General features: G+C 35.2%; 1 protein-coding gene across 1 annotated transcript in view; it reads left to right on the forward strand.

Annotated features, from left to right (window-relative positions):
• The window catches only part of LOC149070965 (mitochondrial glycine transporter A-like), a 70,059-nt gene that overhangs the window by 11,354 nt on the left and 31,025 nt on the right, over nt 1–27,680 (forward strand). Inside the window, exons 3-4 of the mRNA XM_089248338.1 lie at nt 21,371–21,483; nt 21,674–21,758. Coding sequence (XP_089104464.1) covers nt 21,371–21,483; nt 21,674–21,758 — 198 coding nt within the window. The remainder of the gene's footprint in view (nt 1–21,370; nt 21,484–21,673; nt 21,759–27,680) is intronic.

Raw genomic sequence — 27,680 nt, forward strand, 5'->3', positions numbered from 1 at the left:
AATTAGACTGGATGAAAAGTCAGTTGTTTTTGAACTTTGCGAGAAAGTTTTTAGCTCTCTGATTAGCTTGTAAATCATGGGCGGAGATACCGGGGGGGGGCCCAATGTCAAAGGTGGAGTCGGCTGATCTAATGTATATATGTATAGACATCATCGTTCCCCCCAGCAATAATGACTGTGTCCCCCAGACGTCCAAGTCTATCTCTGCCTACGTTGTAAATACGTGTAAATTGCTGTCCTTTAAATACATCTGTATTTGTCCGTCAAACCACTTCTTGTTTTGCAATCTCTCGAAGTCTTCTGAAAATTGTCCGGAACAATATATTTATTCTGGCTTGCAACACAAAATTCATTGAAATAACACTGGATCGCTCCAATTTCAAATCATTCAACTGGACACTAAAATGAAACCCATCGTGCCAGATTCCAATAATTTTTTGTTTATTGCTTGTGCCATCCTTTTTGACCTTGCAAAATTTCATGTCATCTCAAAAATATTTTGAGAAAAAAATGTTTTCTAATGGCACGAATGACGTCTTTAAGTCTAACCATTCAAGCAATATTGCTTATGAAAATATATAGTACCTTTGTAAATTTACAATACATTCAAAGGAAATTTTTATTAAAATGCTCACAAAAAAATGCATATCACGAGAAAAGAAAATTTAAATCTTAGAGTAAAAAAGTAATTTAAATTCAATTTTTTTGTAATAAAAAGCAATTTTTAAACTTTTTTTGGATGTACAACATGGATTTTCTATTTTTTTTTTTTTTTATTTAATCCTATTTTAATAATCCTTTGTAATCCTTTTATTACGAAGATTAGGCTATAGAAGAATAAATATTATTTTGACAGTTAACACATTTGAGTCATAAAACAATTGTACTTATGACTACATTTATTATATTAATGTAGTCATAAATATAAGTACAATTGTGTACTTATATGACTACTATTATAATTATTTCTAAGTTTTGACTTATAAATTCATTTTTATTAAGCGCATGAATTATTATCTTATTTTTCATGTACGTTTATTACAGTATTCACTAAATTAAGTTTCATGAGTAGTTGATGCAATAGGCTAATTCAAAAGCATTTAATAAATTTTAAAGTTATAGGATTAAATAAATTCATGAAATAATTAGAAATATTAATGTAATGTGTCAAATCAGGGTTGGTGACAGAAAATATTTTTGGGTTAAATTCATACATTAAATTCATGTGGAATAAAATAATTTTAAATTAAACAGTGTGTGTGTGTGTTTTGATTCTTAGAGAAGTGTGAAAGTGTTCAAATTCCAATTAATTTCACTTTTAATTGATTTATAAATATCTCTTATTATGTAACAAAGGCTAACTTTTGCAATCTGATATTATATTTTTGCATAAAGAATTATTTTATATTTGATAAATCCTGATATTATTATTAATAATCATGTATGTATGTATATATACATATATATTGCATTTTAAAATTATTTTTAAAATGCAATTGTACTCAGTGGTAATTTTTTTTTTCAAATTACTGGTTTTTTAGAGCATGTATTTCAATAAACATATTTAATATATATGATAAATATGAAATGGTTATACTTGTGTAAAAATAAATTCTACATTATAATATTTTTGAAGACTTATGGGAATTAAAATATAGGCCTATAGATTTTTCCTAAGAAATAATTTAAAATTGCTGATCAAAAGCTAGAATACGAGGCATCAAATCACAAAGAATAAAATAATTATCAGATGCCACCTCATTGTTGTAACCACAGACTAAAGAAATAAATAGACAGCTCACGCTATTCATAAAACTTGTCGAACGTGAGATGAGCAGTATTGTCGGGGAAAGAACCGGTTCTGCGCTATTACATTTGGCTCGTTTTCACAGAACCTAGTCATTTCGTGTTAACACAAGGATGTTGCTGTAACGAAATTTGACTCGATCGAGTTGATGAAAACTTTTCTTCATTTGCTCAATGAATTTCATTCATTCTTTTGTAAAATATTTAGGGAATGTGGGAATTAAAAAAAAAAAAAAATCAATTCTATATACACTCATGTCCATAAATTAAGGATAATTCAGAATCACACAGATCATAGCATCAGCACAGATCACGCATCTCATCGAAATCTAAAGTAAAAATTTCACCTGTAGAATTATCACACACATCTGCAAGAATGATATGCAAATTTCAGGAAGCCACCAGATGATGCCAATAGTACGTCACAATGACAAGAGTGTAAGAGGGGAGTATATAAGGAATGGTGGCAAAGAAGTGAAATTGTTCACAAGAGTTCCGTAAGGCGCTCAGTGCCATAAGTGAATAGTTATGACACAGAGGAAGCATGTGGATGATTTTTTACGTGGTAGAATTATCGGCCGCCTGGAATGTGGGCGTACTCAGATGGAAGTATCCGAGGAACTTGGAAGTGCCCAAAGTGTCATCTCTAGGCTTTGGCAACGAATCCAAGATAACGGAAATGTCAGTAGACGTTACAGTACAGGTCGCCCCCGAGTTACAACGCCGAATGAAGGCCGGTATTTGGCAGTAACTGCCAAAAGAAGCAGCCGGAGCACAGCATCCGACCTGTCTCGTCAGCTATCTGCAGCCATGGGTACCACAGTTTCAAGGCAAACCGTGTACAGACGTTTGGGAGATATTGGTCTATATCATGGTCTCCCAAACTTTTTGTTCCATCGCCCCCTTCTTCAGAAATTTTTTCCCAGTCATCGCCCCCCAACTTGAGTAAGCCCATAGGAACCTATGTTGAATAAGTAGGTTCTATCGCCCCCTTGGACCATTCCATCGCCCACCAGGTGGCGATATTGCCCACTTTGGGAAACACTGGTCTATATACTCGCAGGTCTGTCAGATGTGTTCTGATCACAATAACTCACTGTTGGCAGCGATTAGCCTGGAGTAGAGAACATGCAATGTGGACATCGTCACAGTGGGCTTGTGTGATGTTTTCCGATGAGTCCAGGTTTAGCTTGCAGTCTGATTCATGTCGGACTTTCATATGGAGAACGCCAGGCACCCGTTACCACCATGACAACATCATTGAACGACACTGTTACGGTGGTGCAGCAATGCTCATTTGGGGTGGAATTATACTGGGTTCCAGACAGTGCTGTCTTAAGAGCATCATGGGCCCCCGGGCCAAGTGGTTTTTCTGAGGCCCTTCCTTGTAAATTCTAAAAAAATTCAACCTCATTTCAGTTTTGTGAGGCCCCTCTTCTCTTGAGGCCCCCGGGCCGTGCCCGGGTGTGCCCATGCGTTAAGACGGCGCTGGTTCCAGAACAGATCTGCATGTTCAAACCGGAACCATGAAAGCCCAAATTTATCGGGACATCATTCTGGAACAACATGTACGTTTGTTTAGGGGTGCCATGCGCGCATAATTTGTGTTTATGGATGACAACGCCCGTCCTCACCGAGCAAACATAGTAAACGCCAGTCAGCCTTGAATCTGAGGATATAACCCGTATGGAATGGCCAGCATTCTCACTTGACTTGAATCCGATAGAGCATGTGTAGGACATGCTTGGCCGACGAGTTGCAGCCCTTCAACCACCTCCTACATGTATACCGGAACTTCGGAGAGCATTGCTTGCTGAGTGGAGTGATCTTCCCCAAGATCAGATCGATAATTTGATACTCAGCATGCCTAGGCATTGTACGGACTGTATTTCATCGCATGGGAGACATACAATGTATTAACTATCATACCAACCACATAATAGTAAGTCTTTGTAAAGGAGATATTTTTTACAATTGCTCCAGGGAGCAAAAATTGTAGTTTTTATGAATGGTATCATACATACACCATCGTTTTTGTTCTTTATCGTTTGTTTAGTAAATGGGCTTTATGAATAAGTAACGTTTGTTTTGTTTCTGAACCTTTATTTGCCAGAGCTGGCATTATCCTCAATTTATGGACATGAGTGTAATATAAAAAAATATTGAAAAACGAAATTGTTTTATTTTCCAAAAGGGATAATTTCTAATAATTTAAAACTTTTAAGTTTTTAAATCTTATTATATAACCTATCTCTTATATATACAGCCTATTTCATTTATATTTTCAAATATTCTCTTCTCATTCACTTTGTCACTTTTAATTTCAAAAATTTATTTTAACTAGGGGTTATTATAACATAAAAATTATCTTCCAAGAAGTAAAAATTAAAATTACTCTAATCATGCATTTATTTTGAGTATATAATTATAATGCATCATATGTTATGTAATGTAACTCATTCACACTTATACCATATTCAGTCATGAAATATTTAAATAAGTAAAAGTTTCATTTCCAACATTTTCTTGAAAAACCTTTTATAACCTTATCACACAAAAATGTAAACACTTACATAATATTTCAGGAATAAAATGAATTTTTCAAGAAAATTACAATACCTCATCGTTAGTACTTTTCTAAATTATAAGAAATGAAATTTCGTGTAGCGTGTATATGTAATAATTTAGAGTACGTAAATGTATGTTACATGTGACGTGTAACCTCTTCGCTCCAGAAGTATACACATGTGAATCTTCATTTTTTTAGTTTTTAGAATGATTCTTTCTTCAAGTTAACATCTGAGGTACACATAGCGACTTCAGATCTTAACTCAGATGGTCCTAATAAAGATATTGACTGAAAATTAATTAATCAATTAATTAATTGATTTTTCTTGTTTGAGGGCAATTTCATACATACAACAAACACAAATTAATCAATAAAAAAATTTATTTTCTGTAATAGTTTTATCTCAGGCGTGAAGAGAGGTAAAAATAGTATTTTTAGAGGTAGTTATACATTTTTATGTAAAACTGCCATTGTCTAGAGCAGTGTTTCCCAAACTTATTCAGCCCATCGCCCCCTTTTCAAAAACAAAATTTCTCATCGCCCCCCTCCCGGAAGAGATGTTAAAAACCCACATATTAAACATTTGAAAGATGCAGTGGCGAATTTTCAATTTTTTTTTGCATAAATGTTTTCCTGAAACATTTCTAGTATAAAAAGGGTTAGAAATTCTAAAATTACAATTAAGAAAATTACAGTGAACTTCATTGCAAAACAAAAAAAAATTAAATTTATGAATTAAAAAATTATAAACATATGCATATAACACAAAACATATGCATTTAGTTGCATTTATTGTGGTCAAAGTAATATTCACATCACACAAAAAATATCCCTTAATGCACAAAACTACAATTGTTACTTAGTTTTAATAAAAATAATTTTATTATTAATAGATGTTTTCTAAGTGTGATGATTGTCACTTGGTTTTACTATGCAGTGTTCTCAAATCCTCGCAATTGAATATCTGTAGGTGATTTTGATTTGTCGAAAGATTTGTGAGTGCATTGAAACATCTCGCACATGAAAAATGTTCAGCTACATTAGAACCTCTCAATAATGGACACTCATGGTAGGGCCGTCTTAAGAGCATCATGGACCCCCTGTCAAGTGATTTTTCTGAGGCCCTACCTGGGAACTTCTCAAAAAATTTAACTACTTCTCGTTTTTCTGAGCCCTTTCTTTTCTTCAGGAGCCTATACCTTAAGACGGCACTGACTCATGGGACCGAAAATTTTCGCCGCTAACGAGGAGTGTCCGTTAATGAATAGTAAAATAATCAGTCTCAAGGGGAGTCCGGAGTCCCGTTGACATAATTCAAAAAGTGTTTGATAACTGGAGGTGTCCGCTAAAAACAGGGAGTGTCCGTTACGCGAGATTCCTCTGTATATCCCCATAAATTCCAGGCACGGTATTTGCTTTTACAGAAAGAAAAATTAATAGCCATCTTCAAATTTGAACGTCACACAGTCTTTTAATGCTATTTCTGCCAATTTTTCTTGTAAATGTGATAATTGATATTGTTGGAGATTGAAAAGAAAAGTATCGAAAATTGTTATTTTTTTCATTCTGTACAGATTATTTATTTCATTGCAGATTGTAAGGATCTCTTGGGAATACGTGATGATCAGAGAGGTTACATAAAAAAAAAATATATTATTTTAATCTCCCTCTCCCTATTGTCAACTGCACTTTACACATTCCTGTAACAATTTAAACTACATTTAACATGTGTTACGTACTCCTATGAAATCGCGTATCCAGAAATTTTATTTTATACTTAATTATTCGCACCAACGCATGTTGGAGTTGAGTGTTCTACTTTGACATGGAATACAAAATAAGGTTTTGATGATAAGTTCCAGTGAATGCATAAAACTTCATTAATGATAAAATTCAGCCAATCCTTATTAAAGTTCGAACAAAGCCACTTGCAACATGGCTTAATTAGAAATTATATATATATTTATTTAATATGGAATTGATGCAAACTACTTGGCGGTTTTGATTTTATAGTGACTGTCTTAGAAATATGCGCACATGGCTATCCAATTAGAATTAGTGTTGTTGTAACGCACTAAATACGCAATCGTGTTCACACTCTCTGAAGCATGGGTCGGCAACCAAATTTACCTGGCAATCTACTGCTTTGACTTTTCCCCTTCGAAGTTTTAAAATTTGATCATTTTTGTCGCACCACAGTCATTTTCTGCACACGAGGGCTAATTATTAGACCGGGACCTACAATTTATCGCCGATTCCGAACGGCAGGCCTATTTTTTATACTCATCGAGAAGTTGGTGCGTTAACCCCTTGATGGGGGGCTCCCTGCGGTAGTAATTTTTTGCTGCGGTCAAGTCGCCATTTTTTTTCATCATCATTCATAACCATCAGTTTTTCTGACAAGGACGAACCGGGTATCGAACTCGCAACACTCTAAACATCCTTTGGTACTTCAGGCTAGTATCTTATCGACCTGGGCTACCACGCCCGTTTCAAAATTTCATCGTTAAAATAAATTTATTTTTGAAATTACCGATCTTGGGAGCTCATGAGACATTAGTTGGTGTTTTTGGTTTGTTAACCAAGTAAATTCTGAACCGAACTCGAATGCGAGTATTTTTTGTTATATTACCTTCTTTTTTCTGTCATGTTATTTCGGGTGTGAACGGTTCCTTAGGAGAAAATGAAGTTTCTCACCAAGGAAGATAATGAACGAATAAAAAAAAGAAGACATCTGATATTTTATTTAGATAATTTCCTATACAAAACATTTTCCCGGCATTATATTCGCTGGGTAAACAAAATATTTGGACTCAAGTCACAGAGGCCTTAATTCCTGCCTTGCCCAGGACCTCTTCGTGTTTAAGTCGGACTCCGGCTAGCTGCTATTTATTTTTCAAATCACCAGAGTTACTGCGATATTATATAGGTCCATATTTTAAGAAAATGTAATTTTACATTATTTCAAGCGCAGGTCTCTCACTTCTTTCTTGATTAAAACTGACAAACATCAGGGGACTACAATTGACTCTCTCCCTCTTTGGTTTCTTCTACGTATAATTCTGAATGACAATCATTCTAAATATTTACCATTGTTCTATGAATATATCTGAAAGCTCGTTAGATTGCAATGAATTTCAACCCTTTCAGCTCAAACATATTAAAAGGAAAAAAATTTGGATGAAACCACGCTAATTAAACTTAAAAATACAATAAAACATACTTTCAAAGAGATATGATTGATAATATAATTATATATCCTTAAGTAATACTATCAATATACAGCGCAAAAAACCAACGATGTTCACTAAAAATACCCGGAAATTCATTGGTGTTTATTTCCGAGTATTTTTAACGAATATCGATGGTGTTTTGCATTCTACATTGCTAAAAAGGTAATTTCATCATACTATTAATGTACTACGATGCTTAAGAATGAGTCGATTTCAAATTGAGTAAAATCACTCTTGAAAGGTCGTATGACAATGCATCGTTTTCTTTCAAGGAAAAACACTACATAAGTCACCGTAAAAAAAAAAAATAAATTTTAATAAATTTTCTACTAAACCGACATCATTGTGAGAAGAAATTTCTATCATCCGATGCTGAAGGAGTGTGTATCTCCCCCCCCCCCATATTCTTCGCAATATTCGAATGAGAAACGATGTTTGTTTGCGGAGATAGTACCGAAATTTCCCTTTTATCCTTATTGTCATAATCAGTGTGGTTACGGATAGCGCTCTTGATAAGCATTAATAGATAGTATAGGCACCGAAACCTAGGAGCTGAGGCCCTTTGCGCTCCCCCTCCACCAATAAAATTTTTAAGGGGTACTGAGCCCCCCCCCCCCCCCCCCCCCGCAATTAATTTATAAAAATAAAATTCAATGGGGCTGTGGATGCTCGAGCACCCACGGAAGTTTGTAGAATGGGTCCGAGCACCCACAGAATTGATTCAAAAATCGAAATTTCCTACATGAATCTCAAGATAGGCACCCACAGGTTCGAAACACTTCAGACGCCCTGCCCCCTCCAATATTTTTTTCATGTCGGCGTCTCTTATAGATAGTACTGCCCAAGTGTTTTACATAAGTCATGAAAATCGGTCAATATAAGAGGATTTAGTAACATCAAAATTTTGATAAAAAAAAATACATTATTTTACTTACGGTGTGGATTCAACAAATATGCTCATGTATGCTCATCTCTTCCGTATAACATTCATTTCTTTTCGGACACCATCGAAATTACAAATAGAAACACAAAGGCCCCAAGAGGCAAATGAGGTGGCTGAAGTTTGAACCATGAAATGGAGGTCCACCCTTCATTGCCGTCTTAACGCATGGGCCTACCCAGGCCTCACAAAAGTGAGATTTAGTTGAAATTTTCTATAATTTACGTGGTAGGGCCTCAGGAAAACCACTTGGCCCGGGGGCCCATGGTGCTCTTAAGACGGCCCTGCCATCCGTTGTGTAACAAACACTTTAGGTATGTGACTACTTTTTTGCACGAAAATTCAAGACTGCTCATCTGTAATTCATAATTTGGTACTTCCACACACGTTATCTTTGGGTTTAAGTAATTCAGGAACTTGAATGAATACATTACAAAAATTTTCTATTACGGCAGTTCCTCAAAGTGAGCGTCGTTGTTCCTAGTGGTGTCGTGACGAGCTGTTGACCATTGATGTTTGTGTCTGTTTCCAAGCGGTTCTTTTATATAAAAAAAAAAAAACAGAATGCAAAAAAGCCATAGCCGTAGTTGAATGAACAGGGATGGTAAAATCATGCCCCCACCTTGCCGCAGGGTCCCGAGGCTAGGCTCTAGGGCCACAATCTGTATTGGATTTATAAGGTGAAAAAAAAATTTAAACGAGAATCGTCTCGAGGCCCTGAAACCAGAACACTGATACCAGCTGTATTTTTTTGGGGGACGATAGCTCCAATAATGAATAGTCATTAGCAAAACCAGTCATTCCCAGATGTTGTTGAAATCTGCGACAGAAGGCTTTATTGATCAATTACAGCAGATGAAACAAGTACAACTACTGTGTGTAAATATTAGTTTTTTTTTCGCTCATAGGCACGGATATTTACGAAGGCTTTTTTCAGAAAAAGATCCCAGTTTTCGAAAACTTATTTTTTCCTCTCGTCCTCCCATCGCCCCCTTATGCTCATTTGTAGCCCCCCCCCCAATCGTGTCTGTAGCTAGTATCGCCCCCTTGAATAGTCCCATCGCCCCCTTTGGGAAACACTGGTCTAGAGCATAGTTTCCCAACCTTTTTTCTCCCATCGCCCCCCAACGCAATCTCACCCATAGGATCCTATGTTATATCCGTAGCTTCTACCGCCCCCCTGGAACTTTCCATCTCCCCAAGGGTGCGTTAGCGCCCACGTTGGAAATCACTGGTCTAGAGGGTGCGTTTTCATTACATTCTATTTAAATAAAATATTTGCCATAAATTCCTCATTCTGAAAAGCATATTTTCTTCAAGTTGAGCGAAACTCGAATAAACTCATTAGCTCGCCAAACCTCGCCAAATCTTGCAGAGACGTATATTTCAGTTTAAAGTTAATGAAACTCATTACTTCAATCATTTATCACCAAAAATTATATTTTAATTTAATAAAACATTAATTTATTAATAAAAACAAATTTCTTTTAATAAAACATTTAATAATGGCTCATGACATTTGAATTTTACCAAAACAGAATCGTTAAAAACTGAGACTACGTCAGAAATCCATTGAATCGTCAATTTAATATTCTAATTTTTAATTTATAAGAAGGGGAATAAGCAAAAAAGTATTCCCTTGTGAAAGGATACTGGTCCCCCCTTTCCTAAACCGTTCAGAACATTCGAAAGCTGTGCAAGTGTTGACCATTCTAATAAAAAATAAGACGGCATGTGTAGATCGTCATACGAATAGCCATAAGGAAAGCATTGCCAGCGAGATTCCCTGACCAGCCTTTTGACCGGAGTCACGTGACTCCGGATCTTTGCTTCACATTGTAACCCCTCGCGCACGCTCTATATTATTCTTACTCTGTGGTTGTGACTGAGACAGATGGAAGAGAGTAGAATTACAACTTAATGTATATAGTGCCTGGTAGTGATATATTAGATGTGATATTTCTTGTGTTGTGATGATGGTTGTAAAAAATAATAGTGTCTGTGAAGAAACAAGCTATGGCACACTGGTCTTTGTCTTTCAGAGGGCATCTGGTGTCTTATTTGATTATAAGACTATCATCCCAGCAGGTGATGAAGTCATTGCTGCTGCTTCATTGAGAAAAATAAAAGTGTTAGAACTAAACTTGCCTCCCACATACAAATGATTCAAGTCTCAATTATGACCTTGCTGAAGACTGAGAATGTGCTCCATAGAGTAGCTTACTCCAGTGTTAGTTAATGTGGACAAAATTAACTTGAAGTGAAAAGTTTCTTATGATAAGTTTCCATTTGAGCTAAATATTTTATATCATTCTGGAATTCAAAGTGAAATGTCAGAAAAAGCACTTGAAATTGGTAGTGTTGGAAAAAAACCTAGATCTCGCTATCATAAAAAGTGTTAAAGGAGTAAAATTTGTTACCCATTGCATCATTGGACCCATGGGACATCAGTCTTTTTATCTTGAGGAGTGGAGCAAGCTCTGAACTTTTTACCTACTGTGTGTAAGCATCATAAAGCTATTTTCTTAAAGAAGTATGAAATATACCCGAAAGCATGCTTTAATCCTTTTAAAATGTCATAAGAGAAAAATAACAAAAGGTTTGACCTTTTCATAGTAACTTGAAATAGATGATTGTACAAAATCAATTCTCAAAATCATTATCAAATCAAAATCAATAACTTAAGAAAATTCTTGTGAGTTCTTGATAAGAATATTCTCTGGAAGGACTACTTTCATAAATTACTGGGGAATATTCTTATAGAAAATAATAAGAATTATTCTGAAGTTATTAATAATAATCCTTCCAGAGAATATTCTCCCAGATGAGAATATTCTTCAGTTACGGAAATCTTTCCAGAGTGTATTATCAAGAATATATGTAATAACATGTTTCATAATAAATAATCTCGATAAATAACTTGAAAATAATTATTTTCTATACGAATATATTCTCTAGTATAATTTATAATAGTAGTCCTTTAAGAGAATATTCTCTGTCCCCATCTCTCTTCCTGTCAAGAAGATGGGAATATTGCAGTTCGTAGACCACAATATTGAAGCTTCAAAGCAAGAAAATTAAACCAACATGGCCGAATTGCACAACTTTTGAAGAAATGTGAGTGATGCAGAATTTAAGTGTATGTGCATTGAAGAAAACAATTGTATCTTAGAATGAAGGTGATTATATAAGAATAGCTTCCTTTATCAATCAACTTTGATTTAGTTTCTTTTGTTGTGAACTTATTTCTAAAAATGTATCTAATTTTAAAATAATTTTTTAAGGTTTTAATCTAAAGGGTTCTAAAATATTTATAACCAAACTTTTAAAACCTCTCATGATCTGGAGAATATTCAGAGAATATTCTCGAACTAAAAGTTGTCATTCGGGCTGATTACACCAAAAATTGTTTTGTTGTAAATATTTCAGGCAATGAAAACTGATTTATATTTCACAATATAAATAAAATTAGTAAAAAAAAATATAATTACTTAAAAGAAAAATGAATATTCTCGATTCTTCAATTTTTACATCCAGGAGAATTTCGTTCTCCGAGAATATTCTCACCTCACATCTCTAGGGAGTGGGGGAGACAGGCAAGTCTATTGTCCCAGGCTCTGCACTAGAGGGGCACCAAATTCACCCTTTATAACTGCTTCTTCTACATTATATGGATGTGCCAAAATGTATATATCAATCATATATATTGCCGTCCCACCCCTAGAGGCATACAGTGGGTCCTGAAGTTCAACATTTCAATCAATGCCTCTCAGCACAAAAAGTCCAATTTTCTCAGAGATGTCTCTAAAAAAAGTTTTTTTTTTTTTTTGGTTATTCAAGCTGCCTATTTATTCCATTCCCTCCCCCTTTCCGTTTCCTTCTCCAACTCTATATTGAAAAACAACAAATAAAAGTAAAATTATATCGAAATCAATCGCACAACAATAAACAAAATAAATTAAAACAGTAATAAATTAAAAACCTGTATATAAGCCGACCTAAAAAAAATCCGTGCATTTTTGAGGAAAAAAATTCTTATATTTTCATAGAAAATGAATAGCTCTTGCGGAAATTTACAACAGAAAATGATTCAAACTTTTTAATCTGTTTCATCTGAGTCTCCAAACTCATCGTAATTCATCAGATCCTCATAGGGTGCGGCGCATCTTTGTTTTTATCCTCATATAGGCTGCCATTGTCATTTTCAAAGAGGATATCATCTTCAGTTCAGTCCATCGCATTGCTGATGCAACACTCTTTGAAGAATCAGCGGAAACAGAATTCCACGCCTCATGTACCTATTGGCATAGTATGCCAATGTCAGGTTTCTTCAAGGCACCACTTTTTCTAGTTTCTTGATCATCGGAACTCATCCATTAGATCCACAAATTCCTCAAATAGTCTTTGAGAGGCTTTTTGATGCTCGTATCTAAAGGCTGCGCAAATGACGTTAGCCCACCTGGTATCAAAGCCAATAATGTTTTCGATTTCTTTGCCTTCGCTTTGACATTATCGGTTCTGTGGGGTTTGAACATATCCCATACCAATAATTCAGGGGTCGATATTTTCTCATCAAAAACTGACCCGAGTATAAGCCGACCCCCCACTTGAGGAACGAATTTTTCCACTAAAAAACTCGGCTTATACACGAGTATATACGGTAAATAAAAATAAATAACAAAGGATGGGGGAACATGAAAATCAGGACCTCGACAAAATATGGATCAAAATTTTAAAGTCCCAGGGAGTATCTTTATTGCCACTAATTTGTAGCAAGATGTACAGGGGTAGATGAACACATCTCTCATTATCCAGTTGACTACAAAGCAATATAAGAAGCAACTGCTAGGAACAAAACGCTGAAAAAGTTCTCCATCATATTCAGAATGGTTGGCCAAAAGACTTGCCTGAGAACAATGAGAGAGGATGTAAAACCATACTTTATAAGAAAAAATTCACTGTCTGTCAACCGAGGTATCTTGTTACTCCAAATTTACATCTGGCTTTTCTGTCTTCTTTCTGTTACTCCAAACTGAATGCCTTCGTGTTATCATTCCAAAGACTTTGCAAAGTTCAGTTCTCAAGACGTTCCCCAATGACCTTTGTAATAGGCACTGGGGTAATGGTTCCAAGAAACAGGTGGCTCGAAGATATTGCTAGTTCCCACGAATCAAGCAGTTTGGCTTTGGTTTGCAGTGTTTTCAATTCAATCATGCCAACATGAAAAAGCTTGTCTGAAAGCAATGTTCCAGGATTGGCCAAAACCAGATGATCCTTGGATTCTTTATGCAAGATGGAACTTCTCCACACATTGCAGTGTGTGTTAAGAATGTTCTGAAAGCACATTTTACAGAAGAACGTGTCACCAGCCAGCACTTCCCTAATCTATGGCCTCCCCGATCCCCAGAGGGTTATTACATTTCGAATCACACAGCAAAATGTAACCCATAGTCTCAGATTTTAATGTATTTTTTTTTATTTACCATCCTTATTAACCACATGAAATATTATTTGCATATCTCTAAAACTTTAAGAAAAAAAATTTTAAAATTTATCAAAAAATAACAAAGATGACATTTCCAAAGGTCTATTTTTAAGCAGCATTGCTTGAGAAAACAAAAATCATAACTAGAGATGTAACATTCTTGAGAATATTCTCATCGAGGAGAATATTTGAGAATATTCTCTGGTAGGACTATTATAAATAACCGAGGAATATTCTTATAGAAACTAATAAGAATTATTCTGAAGTTATTAAATAATAATAGTCCTTCCAGAGAATATTCTTCAGTTACCGAAATATTTCCGACAGTATTATCAAGAATATGTGTAATAACATGTATTATAATAAATAATCTCGATAAATAACTTGATAATAATTATTATTTTCAATAAGAATATCCTCTTGTAATTTATAATAGTAGTCCTAGAGAATTATTTTCTGTCCCCGTCTCTCTTCCCTTCAAAAAGATGGGTATATTACAGTTTGTAGTAGAGATGTGAGGTGAGAATATTTTTCTGGATGTAAAGATTGGGGAATAATTGAGAATATTCATTTTTATTTTGAATAATTAAAATTTTTTTACTAATTTTATTTATATTGTGAAATATAAATCAGTTTTCATTGCCTGAAACATTTACAACAAAACAATTTTTGGTGTAATTACCCCGAATGACAACTTTTGATTCGAGAATATTCTCAGAAGATTCTCCAGATCATGATGAGAGGTTTTAAAAGTTTGGTTATAAAGATTTTAGAAACTTTCATATTAAAACCTTAAAAAATTATTTTAAAATTAGATACATTTTTAGAAATAAGTTCACAACAAAAGAAACTAAATCAAAGTTGATTGATAAAGAAAGCTATTCTTATATAATCACCTTCATTCTAAGATACAATTGTTTTCTTCAATGCACACATACACTTAAATTCTGCATCACTCACATTTCTTCAAAAGTTGTGCAATTCGGCCATGTTGGTTTAATTTTCTTGCTTTGAAGCTTCAATATTGTGGTCTACGAACTTCAATATTCCCATCTTCTTGACAGGAAGAGAGATGGGGACAGAGAATATTCTCTGGAAGGACTATTATTAATAACTTCGGAATAATTTTTATTATTTTCAATAAGAATATTCCCCAGTAATTTATGAAAGTAGTCCTTCCAGAGAATATTCTCAAGGATATTATATGTAACTATATTATAAATAACAAGAGAATATTCTCATCAAGAATAATAATCTCAAGTTATTTATAATAGTAAGTAATAGTAATTATCACGAATATTCTTAGAAAGATCATTCTTGAGAATTTCACATCTCTACCCCTCCCGATTGCGGCATTAGATCTATCCTCCAAACTGGTAATGCGTTCATTTGAAGTTTAAGTATACATATTTGTGTTGTAGGTCTGTGTGATTGCCGTGGCAACCAGAAGTTTTTTTTCAAAGGAATAGCCAACTCAAAATTTGAAACCTTAGAAAATCATATTTTTAGCCGATTACCATTCCGTAATTGCGGGCTCCAAACCTGGATTTTCACCAAAGCAAAATTTGGGGGAGGATTATAAGGAGCCTCTTCTCTCCCTCCCCCAAAGATTAAAAATATTTTTTTAGTGAATTAAAATATTCGAATAAAATTTCTTTTATACTATCTGTTAATTTTAAATTGTTTTTGAGTGTTAGTGACCCAAACATTCTGTAAAGAATTAGATCCTTGTGCCCCTGCAAAAGCCAATTCTGCGTACACGCCCGTGATTCTACAGTTTTGGTTTTTCCCACGATCCCAGGAAAGTTTTACAATTTAAATAGGTATTCCTATCCTTTGCAATAAAAACTCATTCACAATATTGTAGGAACAAGGCAAATTTACGCCCTATAGACACTTGAATGCTGGCAGATAGCTGTGAAAGTAACGTCATTTCTGGTATGTAACAGGAAGGGAAAAAATCCACAGGGGAATAAAAACTCCAAAATTTGACAATTACACTGCCCTTCATTCAGGGAAGCAACTAGATATCCCTCATCTTATTCTTCAACAACTCGCGTGCATATCAATATAGTAGTGTACAAAGTAGTAAAACTGCTTTTTCAAGGTCGCGCGATCATGATAGGTGGCGAAAGGAAGCAAAAGAGAAAGGGAAAAATAGTTGGAGGTTTTTCTCTCGTTTTTCTTAGAACTAGGAAAGAACAAGTCCTGGAGGACGTGTGAACAAAATTTTTATGCATCCTTTTCCAAAATTCCAGGTATTTGATGCGTTATAGCACGTCAATGTCATCTCTGAATGGATATTAAAGGTTGTGATTCGTGAGTTCAAATTTTCTGCTATACAAATACTGATGAAATTTCTTCACACCATAAATAGTGGATAAAGTTTCTGATGTATGTAAAATGATCTGACTGTAGGCTTTTTGTGTATCAGTCAATGTCTTGGAAGCAAAGGCAATAGGTTTTTCTGAACCTTTGGAATATCTGTGAGAAATCTCAGCACCTATGCCATAAGTTGTAATGCACGAGTCTGGTAGCTTTAACAATGTTATTTTTTAATTTCTGGAACGCTTCATCTTGTTCTTGCTTCCACTCGAATTTGACATTTTTTTCTTCACAGTTTGTTCAAAGACCTTCCAGCTGAGAAAAATCAAGAATGAACTTGTTATAGTAGTTGAATTTTTCTGATGAATGACCATTGTTTTCTAGACAATGGAAGAGTTCATCAAGAACTTTGCAGTGTTTCTCGTCATTAGAAGCTGTGACAATAATGTTGTCTGAGTAATTAGCATAACCAGGAATACCAGCTATGAGGTGCTCAAGGAAGCACTGGAATATGGCTGGTGCACTAGCCACTCCAAAAGAAAGTCTTAGGCACTCGAACAATCCATAGGGTGTATCAAGAACTAGCAGTCGCTTTGAATCCTTATCCAACTCAAGTTGAAGATATACATCAGAAAGATCTATCTTGGAAAGTCCTGTAAAGAACTCAATGATAGCACATCATAAATAGTCCTGATCACAAGCTGGCACATTCATTACTTGGACTTTATTGGAATTGTTTCTGAAACCTGATTTATCTTTAATCAACTGACAAGCATTGGTAATATACCCAATTCTCATATGCATGGCATTTGTTTTTGGAAAATTTGCTTGATGGGGACTTGTGCCCTTTCTCTTCACACGAGTAACAGTAAACTCCTACTTTCAATACAGATGAATGACTTTGAATTTTGACTGGGAGGCTTCTGTTTCACTATGAAAACCTCTACTTACAACGCACTGTCCACATGAAGATTTGACGTATTTCTTGAAACGGCCTTCACAGATAGGGCTATCTCGTGATGCCCGATCAAAAGTTAGGTTCCCCTCAGCTAGCAATTTCTTCTGAATGGTTTGGTCATTAATGCCGCACACTAGTCTTTCATGAAGCATCTGGGACAGTGTAGCACCATAATTACAGTACCTAGCGAGGTTTTGGAGTTCCACAATGAAAGTAGCAACTGATTCATCCGATTTTTCAACATTGGCAGTTGAAACGGTAACGCTCCATGATCTCTGAAGGTGGGGGTTTGAAGTGGTTTTGCAAGGTATCTAATAGCTGTGCTAAAGTCCTTGCAGTAGGCAACACTGGCAACAAGAGGTTCTTCAGTAAGGTGTAGGTTGAGATGGCGATGATCGAAAGGAAAATCGCCCATTACCGGCCCTCATCTTCAACTTCATTAGCCATGAAAAATTGCGACAGATGTTCCACATATTCTAAGAATGACTCCTTTTTACAGTCAAAGTCCCCTAAATTTCCAAAAAGAGCCATGGTCGCACGTTACAGCAGGAGAAGTTAGTGCCGTGGTAGGCCTAACTCGATATGGAAGATAAACACAATAGATCTTAACACTAGAACCGCGGAGCGGGTCAATTTGACCCAAATCAGACTTTGTTTTCATTTATCTCGAAAACTTACAGGCAGATGTTAACTAAATTTTGTGACTTTTCATGATATATGAATATTAATTCACGAAAATGTTATTATCTTGCCATTTCCTGTTCCAGAGCTATAAGCACTTATACCTAGAACTGCGGTTTGGGTCATTTTGACCCAACTTACTATTCTATATGATAAAAGGAGGGGTGTATAATTTTCTTGGAAGTGGTTACCCTTTCTAAAGAGTATTTGTAAATGAAGATAGTGAAGAATAAAGTCTTTCAAGGCCAATTCATTGTCAGAGCAGATTACCTTTTTTCAATGGAGGAATGACAAGTAGAGCAAAATATTTTTTTTTTCCTTCGTGAACTTGAATACCTGGAATTCAGACGAGACTCAATAAAGATTTTGAGCTCAATTCTAAAAAAACATGTAGTTGAGATTTCTGTAAGCAAACAATGTCACAGAAAAAGACAAATTCTGGCCTGCACCAAATACGTTTTGAATGGATTTCCAAATCTTGGGAAGTATCAGCGCCAAACGAATCTCATTTGAGAACAAGGGCAGAAATGCCTCAACCGACACTTTTTTCACTACACTGAAGCTGGCTCAAATACTAAAAGCCAAAAAATACAAGCTTAGTAGAGACGGTTGGACGAAATCGAAGAGCAATATTATTTGATGCAATAAAGATAGTGAAACTACAGTTGTATAGAACAATGATGCCACAATTACAATTTATCAAGGAAAGAACGATATAAGCTTTTCATTATTCAGCACGATTCATCTGGCAGTCGATATTGGTGGTAGTAGTCCTAAAAAGCTTCCACACACACACAAACTATTTCACACTACAATTCAGCAAAATGTAACGATCGTAGTTGTAGCGATCAAATGCCCAGAAAATATTCGGTGAAGGTGGCATCACAGACGTTTTCTAGAACATCCTGGACCTCACTATAAAAATATTCCTGGATTTTGTATGGAGCAGTACAGAAGGCCAGAATTAGTTTTTGGCAAGCAGTTCCTCTAAAATCTTATTGGAGAACTGTGTTCATCATACTTGTTGCCCTTGCGCAAAAGGAAACGTCCGTGCACTCTTGATCATGTAACTGTTCGTGAGCGATCAAAATAATAATAGTAATAAATGAAAATAAATGATCTGATGTGTCAGGTCACATAAAAATGTGGGAACAAAACTGTTAATTTTTGCATGGGATGTGCAACTTCAACATGCGATGAATGTGCAAGAATAATAAAAAAAATTTGCTCGGCCACTCATCATAAATTCCACTTATCAGTAAGAAATGAATACTTATTTGACAGAATCATATTATAGACTTTCTCATATTCAATTTGACACGCTTATTTTACATCTTTGTCCTATTATAAGATTACTGAAAAAAGTTTTTGGACTGAATATAGTAAATAATGTATACTAAATCTTATTTTTACTGAATTACATAATTTTTTAGCTAATTTTGAAGTATTATATTATAAGTGAAGTATTTTGAAGTCCATTATATATTCATAAACCAATATAATTTTTCATTATTCAATTAAAATTAAATAAGACGCAGTGCTGAGCATAACTACTTTATTGTCTGACGGGCACTCACTTGGACGGAGCTACATGAGAATCAGGGTTGGGTTTTTAACGTCAAACTGGTTTAAATTGTCGAAAACCATCAAAAACCTAAATTAATGCTTTTTGATAATGTTTGAACACAAAAGGTATATAACATGATGAAAAACTTAGATTTTGTATATTACAATGTTTTGTTTTTAAACATTAATTTATTACAATAATTAAAACAAAATATTAATTACTTGCAATTTTGAATTTTTCAACATAAGTCTAGAACATATAAAATATAATTTTCTATTTCATTTTATCTAAGCTACCGATTACCTGCGTTCAATTTGCTAAGTGAATAGAGCTGCTTATTCAAAATATGTTTGATAGGGGCATCACAGAGTTAGGTTTTAGACTTCAGAAACTATAAATCAGTGTTAAAACAGTAAAAACTTATTGTCAATGTTGTAAAATAGTTTTTTAACCTGATAGATATGCTAAATAAAAAACCCTTACTTTTAATGTAGATTAAAGGGTTTTATATTCGGAATTATAATTACTGAGAATCTATTTTGATATTTTAAATTTTCTGATCTGCCCAAAATTTTATTCCATATAAAAATTCTCATGCAGCATCGGTTAATATTAGTTTGAACTAGTTTTTTTTCATCTAAAAATTTCTTAGAGCTCGGTGTGTATCAATTCACAGAGTTTTAAAGAGTATTTTCAACCAAAGAAGAGCTGATAGGACTTGATACCCAAAACATTTTTATTGCACATTTAAAATTAAATACAGCTTCAACTGGAAAACCATTCCATTATAAATGCTATTAAATATACCATATCATAGTGCGGAAGTAAGAATAACTAGGTTTGACTAAGGATAAGTTACAGGAGTTTCTTAAGCTACATGTACAAGCTAGCATTACCAAATTAAATGACATTTTAGTTGTCATTTAGTTGTGTTTTATATATAAAAGCAGTGAAGAATCATCTTGAATCAGAAAATGTCAAATCATTCCATAGTCTTCCTTCCAGTGTTTATGCTATGCTTTATTCAAATTGTATATTTTATAAGGAAAAAATACCATTTATATTTTGTTCAAACTAATTCTGTAGAGTAGGAAATTATTTTACAATCATATTAAGTATTTATTCCTTGTATAACAGTCACTTTGAACATTACATGCAATTAACATGTGCAATTTCCAATGGGAATTTTTACATTGAAAAGCAATATTTGAAGTTTTTGACAAAGGTTTTCTGATGTGACAGTTTAAACCGTCAAAAACTGCCATGTGTCAAAAACCTGCCTACCCTGATGAGAATGGCCTTAGTTGCCGTTTTAGCGGGGTGTTGCCACACAAATACAAAACATCATGGAAAATTCAATACCATCAATGTGAACACACAGTACATTGATTTTGCAATGGATTTCCTATGGTGGAAATGAATATGGGATTAAAAGAAAAAATCCCCTTTTCAGTTGACCAGATTGACTATTCCTTAAGTTTAGAATTGGTTGATATATCGCAGAACTATTTAATAGCAGAAGTTTTTGGCGCTTTTATTTCAAATGAAGTTGATTACAACAGGGAAGGGAAGATATTTTGATAAAATTATCATAACGTGATAGGATTACGCTTCAAAAAAGTTTAGGAAAGTGTCCTTGGGAAATCAGTTTCTGGCCCATGATCGGTAGCCACATATCCATGATACATGGTGTATTTAAATATAACATCTAAAAATGACAAATTTAGTTTTATTCTTTATTGTACACTTATATTTTTATAGTATTGATTATATAAATTACATATACTTTTCTTTTTTATTGCGAAGTATCCATTTGTGAAGTCTTTTCTTGCTGGCTCTGTGAGCGGTACTTGTTCGACATTGTTATTTCAACCATTAGATCTGATTAAAACGAGGTTGCAAGATGCTTCAAAGAGAGGGTGAGCTCATCTATTCTTTTCATTGTATCAAGGTCTTTGTTATTATTTTTATTAGTCACATTTCTGTATCGTGAGTATTCTGAGATAAATGCAGAGTAATTGAAATGTTCTGAACATTTTCCTAAAGAAGTGTCGAGTTGTTACTTGTCAAAACAGTTTTTAAATTGAATTTTGTATCGTTTAATTGCAGGTCTGTGAACAGAGGCATGATGACGCTGTTAGTCCAAGTATTCAGAAATGAACAACTCCTGGGGTTATGGCGGGGAACTGCACCTGTGAGTTTTTTTCTATTTTAAATATGAGAATTGGGAAATTTTTTAACTGGTAAAAAAACTAAATTAAAAATTACAAAGATTTGTATTTGGCTGCATAAATGTGACCTTTGATTTCCAGAAGATATTTACACAAATTACAAAGTTAGCCATGGCAGTAGAATTATTGGTGTTTATTTTTGTCATGAAATGATTGATATTCCTCCTCATTATTCACCATGTCCTCAAAAGCATCTTTATGTACAACTTTGTATAGATATCTGATGGGTATTTATAGTTCATACTTTGTGATCATTCGCGTATATCAAAGTCGTAGTAGTAGTCTTTGCTTAATTTATCTTCTGTCTTGTCCCACATATCTTTTTGAATAGTGGTTCTTAAGCAGAATTGCACCCACCTTCTAGGGTGTAAATTTTTGAGGGTAAAAGCTGGAAAAAATTATTTTGGTGATTACTTAATCACTTCCAGTCCACTTGCATGGGACATATGCCCTATGCTGGTTTTGAAATCATAGTGAAAGGGTTAAAGAGTTGGCGAGGTATCAGAATGAGAGAATCAAAGCTCACTTGGGATGCAGTCAAAGTCCACTGCCTTTTTAACATCTGTGTCATATGAGGGGCATACACAGGACCTACCTTCGGTGGAGTGGGGGCACAGTCAATCTCTTCTGGAACTGCAGTTGCATATTTGAGAATCATATTTAACAGGGTTCGCACATCCTTACAAACTCCTAACTTTTCATTTCCCTCTGGAAGGGCCCTTATAACTCCTTACTTTTTGCAGCTGCGCCTGAAAAAGTCTCTTTTTTTTTTTCTCTGAAGGGATGATCTTTCTTAAAATAGGCATTCCCCATGGTGATGAATAGCATTGCCTAGAAAAATAAGAGGAAGCTTCCCTCGAATATAAAGAGGAAGAAAAGAAAAAAAAAACTCTCTCTCCCTTTGTAATAGGAAATGTGAAAGCAGGGGATGGGATTGGAACATCCAATGGTTGTGCATACCTGCCAACCGTTATGATTTTGTCGTATTTAGTTAATTAATACGATTATACGCTTTTGCTTCTAAAAATATGATTTTTTACCGAATCGCTAGTTTTGACGTGTTTTCCTGCCTATGTCGCAAACTGGTCAGCATTGGAAATCGATGGTCCGTAAAACGACATCACTCCACTGAACCAGTAGCCGAAAATTCCCCCATGCCCAGTGGTGAGAAAGTTTTTTTAACTTTTTACTTATGCGGCGAAACAATGTCTCGAACCTCCTATATTACGCAGTATACTGAGTGCAGACCTCACAGTTTTCTTATTTTTCCTAATATTTTCCTACTTTCGCCGCAATCGTCTTTTTTTTACCGCAATTCTCTCCCACTATTCCTATTTTATCCCTCCTTCCCATTTGCTTACAGCCAATATCTCACTACGAAAATTCCGAGAAACCGCAAAATGTCACTGCTTTCTGCAGTTTTTTTGACGTGTTTTATGTGTTCTATTCACATTACAACTCGCTACTGAAAAAGAAGAAAGGAAAAAAATTTTCAGTTCCACTGGAGTAAGGGACGACAAGCGTATCTTTTCGCCGCCGCTCCTTAAAGTGCTAAAAACTGAAGTCCAGTGGGGAAAGCAAATCTGTTTTGCAGATTGGTTGCCGTAAATAAAAAGGCAAAAAAAAATGGAACAGGCTCTATCCACACACAAGAGATTCTATGAGAGACAATGGGTTTCTCTCTCCTGGGATCCCGTAACGAGCGTTCATCCCTGAAGCCAGGTTTTCCTAGGAGTAGGCTTTTTGCGTCGCGTGAACCTATCTGGATCATTTTGTGTCAGCAGAAATGAGTTCCATAATGACGTTACGCATTTGCGTTTTCCAAACGTGACGCATCGACTCAGGACAGCTATATAGTATATGACCCTGGCGTCATATACTCTATCGGCTGCATGCTCCGGTAAAGGGAAGAGACACAACACGAAAATGAAGGGAAGATCGCTGAAACGCGCAGCACATGACGCTTAACTCCTCCAGAAGCAGTCTGCCAATCACGCTCGATGTAAAGCACTGTCGTGAGCCGTATTGCGCTCTGTAGGAAAACAGTCGTACTGCTTTTCATATTGATGAATAGACAGCGTGTCGCGCTGGGTGATTCACGTTGCGCGTGGCATAGAAAACCTGCTAGTAAAACCCGGCTTTTAAAAGTGACAGCCCGAGCCACGTCTGGTTTTACAGGAGGGGGGGGGGGGAGGACGAGCTGATCAGCCGCTATAGCTGAACCCACTTTTTTTAACCTTCAGAAAATAACTTTTGGGTATCTTTATGTTAGGGGTCATTCAAGTATTACGTCAGCATGGATGGGGGAGTTTCGATTTGCTGACTTGATGACGTGGAGGGGGGGGGGGGGGAGTTGGATGATTCTTACGTCATCAACCACCCTTTATAAAAAATATGAAATATTCTTAATGGCGTCTTACTCTGTGCGCGAAAAACGAGTAAAACTTTTCTCTAGTTTGTGGGCACCTGAACTAACATTCTCCCTATTGAGTCCCTTACAGGGTCACTCTAGTGATCTTCACATACTTAGTGGATCCAAATGCTCTGGAGCTGTGCCGCGCGTCATATAAGTGATCCGTGATTATGCCGCAGATCACTTAAGTAATCTGGGAATGTGCCGCGGATAACTTGAGTGATGTAGAACCGCACTGGTGGCAGGACCAATGCTCTAAAACTTTGTCACATGTCACTCAAGGGATCGCTTAATGTGCCACAGATCGCTTAAATGGTCTGGAATTGTGCCACGAGTCACTTAAGCGATCTGTAAATGTGTCACTTATTCATTGTTACAAAAATAGATTTAGGGACAGGCCACATCATAACGCCAGGGCCACATTTGGTCCGCACAGGCCGAATGTTTACCTCGGGTCAAGGGTTACCAAGGGCTTAGAGAGGTAGGGTCGCAATGAATTTCTTAAGTAATTTTGGGTTCTTAGCCTTCAAATAGCATTGAAATTAACAAAAATTGATTGTAATAAAAGATATTTTGTTTTGAAATTGTAAAAAATATTTTTACAATTCTTTTAAAAAATATTTTGTGGATTAAAAAAATAAATTTTTGATCATCTGGGGGAAAGCCCCCAATTCAGATTTTGCCAATAAGCTTTAGGAAGAAGGGGGCAGAGCGCTGACAGGGGGAGGGTGAGAGTTTTGCTGACTTTTTCTGACAAGAGGGGTGAGTCAAAAATTGCTAAAAATTTGCTGACGTAATACTTGAACAGCCCCTTATTTTAAAGCATACATGTGCTCAACACATCGCCTAAATGTGGCCTGCCTCAAGTGGCGCCGGTACACTTACCGATGAATTAAGTGACTCGTGGCAAATTCTTACTTCAATTGAGCGGCCTGCGGCACATTCCCAGATTTTTTGAGAGTGATTTCCGGGGGGGGGGGGGGGTGATTTTTATGGCCATCTTTTTCTCAGCCACCTCGTTGGGCTTTTGCCTGTTGTGGCATTGTATTTGTATCTTTCTCTGGCAGCAGTGACCACAGCTCAAGCAAGATAAAAACAAAATTTATTGCAAACTCAGTACATCGCTTCCAATTTCTTTAAATCATTTTAATACTATATACTACCGCAACTCTCTCTCTTCTTTCTTATTACACTTCTCAATACCTAATCTTGATCATCATGCTCTGTTACTGTTCGAATTTGTGTTCGCTTGTTACTCGCGCATACAGTCACGGCATATCTTTTCCTTTTCAGCTGAAATTCCTACCCATCATACCCTTTATTCTGAAAGTTGAAATCTTGGAAACATTGAAATAGAAATTAAAGAAAAAAGACTTTTAAATGAAAATCAATTCACATGTGGGCTTCTTTTATTGCCTAGTGGTGCAATTTTTTTTTTCGGAGGGGGTGTGGCCCCATGACACCTTAAAAACTCCTTACTTTTCATTTTGAAAATTTTGTATGAACCCTGAAGAGTTGCTGCAAATATAAATAATTTTGTAAGAAAAATCTTTGTCGGCTGTGGTTTTTATTTTGAATAATTGGAGGGGGAATGAATATCACTGTTAGAATTTATGTAATGCTGTTATAAGTTATATTTTTGACTAATACTTAGAACACTTAGGTTTTAGAACACTTTGGTGACGACAGAAAGCATGTATGTGGATTGATTATTTTATGAATTCTTATGATGCTGGGTAACAAATCAAAAGTTGTAATTTTTGAACCTCTTCTACATCTATATTTTTCAGAAGAGGGAAAATATGTTTGCAAATTAAAAATAAATTTGCATGCGTGCTCTGCCTTTTTTTTTTTTGCTGTAGAACTTGTAAGTTATGAAGTTTGCCATGATTCGTTAAAAACTGCTTGAAACTCCTTAAAAACTCCTTACTTTTCATTTTGAAAATTTTGTATGAACCCTGTTTAAGTGTCTTACAATAAAAATGAGTTTACATTTCATAATGTTCTGATGAACTTTGCTCACTTTTAATCTTTTCTGGCACCTTCCCTTTTTTTGTTTCCCCAATGGTTTTGTATGTTGTTCATTGTGATCCAAAGTCATGCCTATTCAGTTACTTGGGTTCTTTGCTTACATGATAGATAGCAGCACATGCTACTTTGGATGATACAGATTGTTCATGTGACTGTATGGTTACCAGATCCACCACCAAACCAGAACATGGCTCCCACTCTGTCCCAAAGAGGGATATAAGCGGTTAACGAAGCCACGCTGGAGAATAAGAGGAGGGAAAAAAATAAATATGAAATAATAATTAAAAAATGAATAAAAATAATAAAAATAAATAATAAAACAAATAAAAAAATTAATAAAACAAATAAAAAAAATTAATAAAACAAATAAAAAAATTAATAAAACAAATAAAAAAATTAATAAAACAAATAAAAAAATTAATAAAACAAATAAAAAAATTAATAAAACAAATAAAAAAAATTAATAAAACAAATAAAAAAATTAATAAAACAAATAAAAAAAATAATAAAACTGTAGCACTTCTTGCAGACAAACACGCAAAGACACCTGCCACACCAGCAAGGAACCCAAGTAAAAAAAACATTGCAATGGGTATGCAACATTATAAGGACCCACATGGATCACAACAGAAATAAACATATATATTACAGAAATCAGTGGAAATCAAGATGAACATCACTGTCCAATAGAAAAGACATTGCAGCAGATATACATTATAAGGATCCTTATGGTTCATAGTCAGAATTCTTGTTGAGCTCTTGGCACTATTATTTTGTCCTGATTGTCATTGATGAATTTCATCTGTACATAGCTTGTCACAAATTGCTTTGTTACTGAGGATAGATTTTCCAAGCTGTTACATCTTCTGTTGGGCTATGCAGGTGAACTCGTTGAGTAACTGGGCACTCTATGGCAAGATGTAACACGCTACCAACTTCCCCACATTGACATTTCTCAGATCTTTGGTGGGATCTATGTAGATATGTGGGAAAGGGGCCATGTTCAAGAAGAACTGCACCTCCTCTTTTGTTCATTTAAGGTTTTGAAATTTCACTATAGGGATCACTTCTAAGATCTTCTTTCCAGTCTTTGTGCGCTAGAGATCCATCTATACTGCCACTGATTCAGAAGTTCCTTCTCCAATTGTTTCATTGCCCATGATTTAGGAAGAAATAACGAGAAGTCACTATCGATTCTTTTAGTGGCATCTTTGGCTAGACAATCAGCCAACTCATTAACTAAGTTCCCGGTATGTGCCTGAACCCAATGTAGGTGGACATGAGAATTGTTGCACAAAATGTGCCTTATTTGTCTTGCCATTACATGTTCAGATAAAGGGTTCTTTATTTCAATAATTGATGACATCAAGTCAGAATAGATGAATGTGGTAGTTGGGTTGTATTCCAGAGCCTTTTTTATTTCTAGCCATCAACAAGGCAA

Source organism: Pholcus phalangioides, unplaced genomic scaffold, assembly GCF_987345545.1.
Source record: "Pholcus phalangioides strain wild (caught in Gottingen) unplaced genomic scaffold, Ppha-v1.0 ptg000020l_1, whole genome shotgun sequence".
Lineage (NCBI taxonomy): Eukaryota > Metazoa > Arthropoda > Arachnida > Araneae > Pholcidae > Pholcus > Pholcus phalangioides.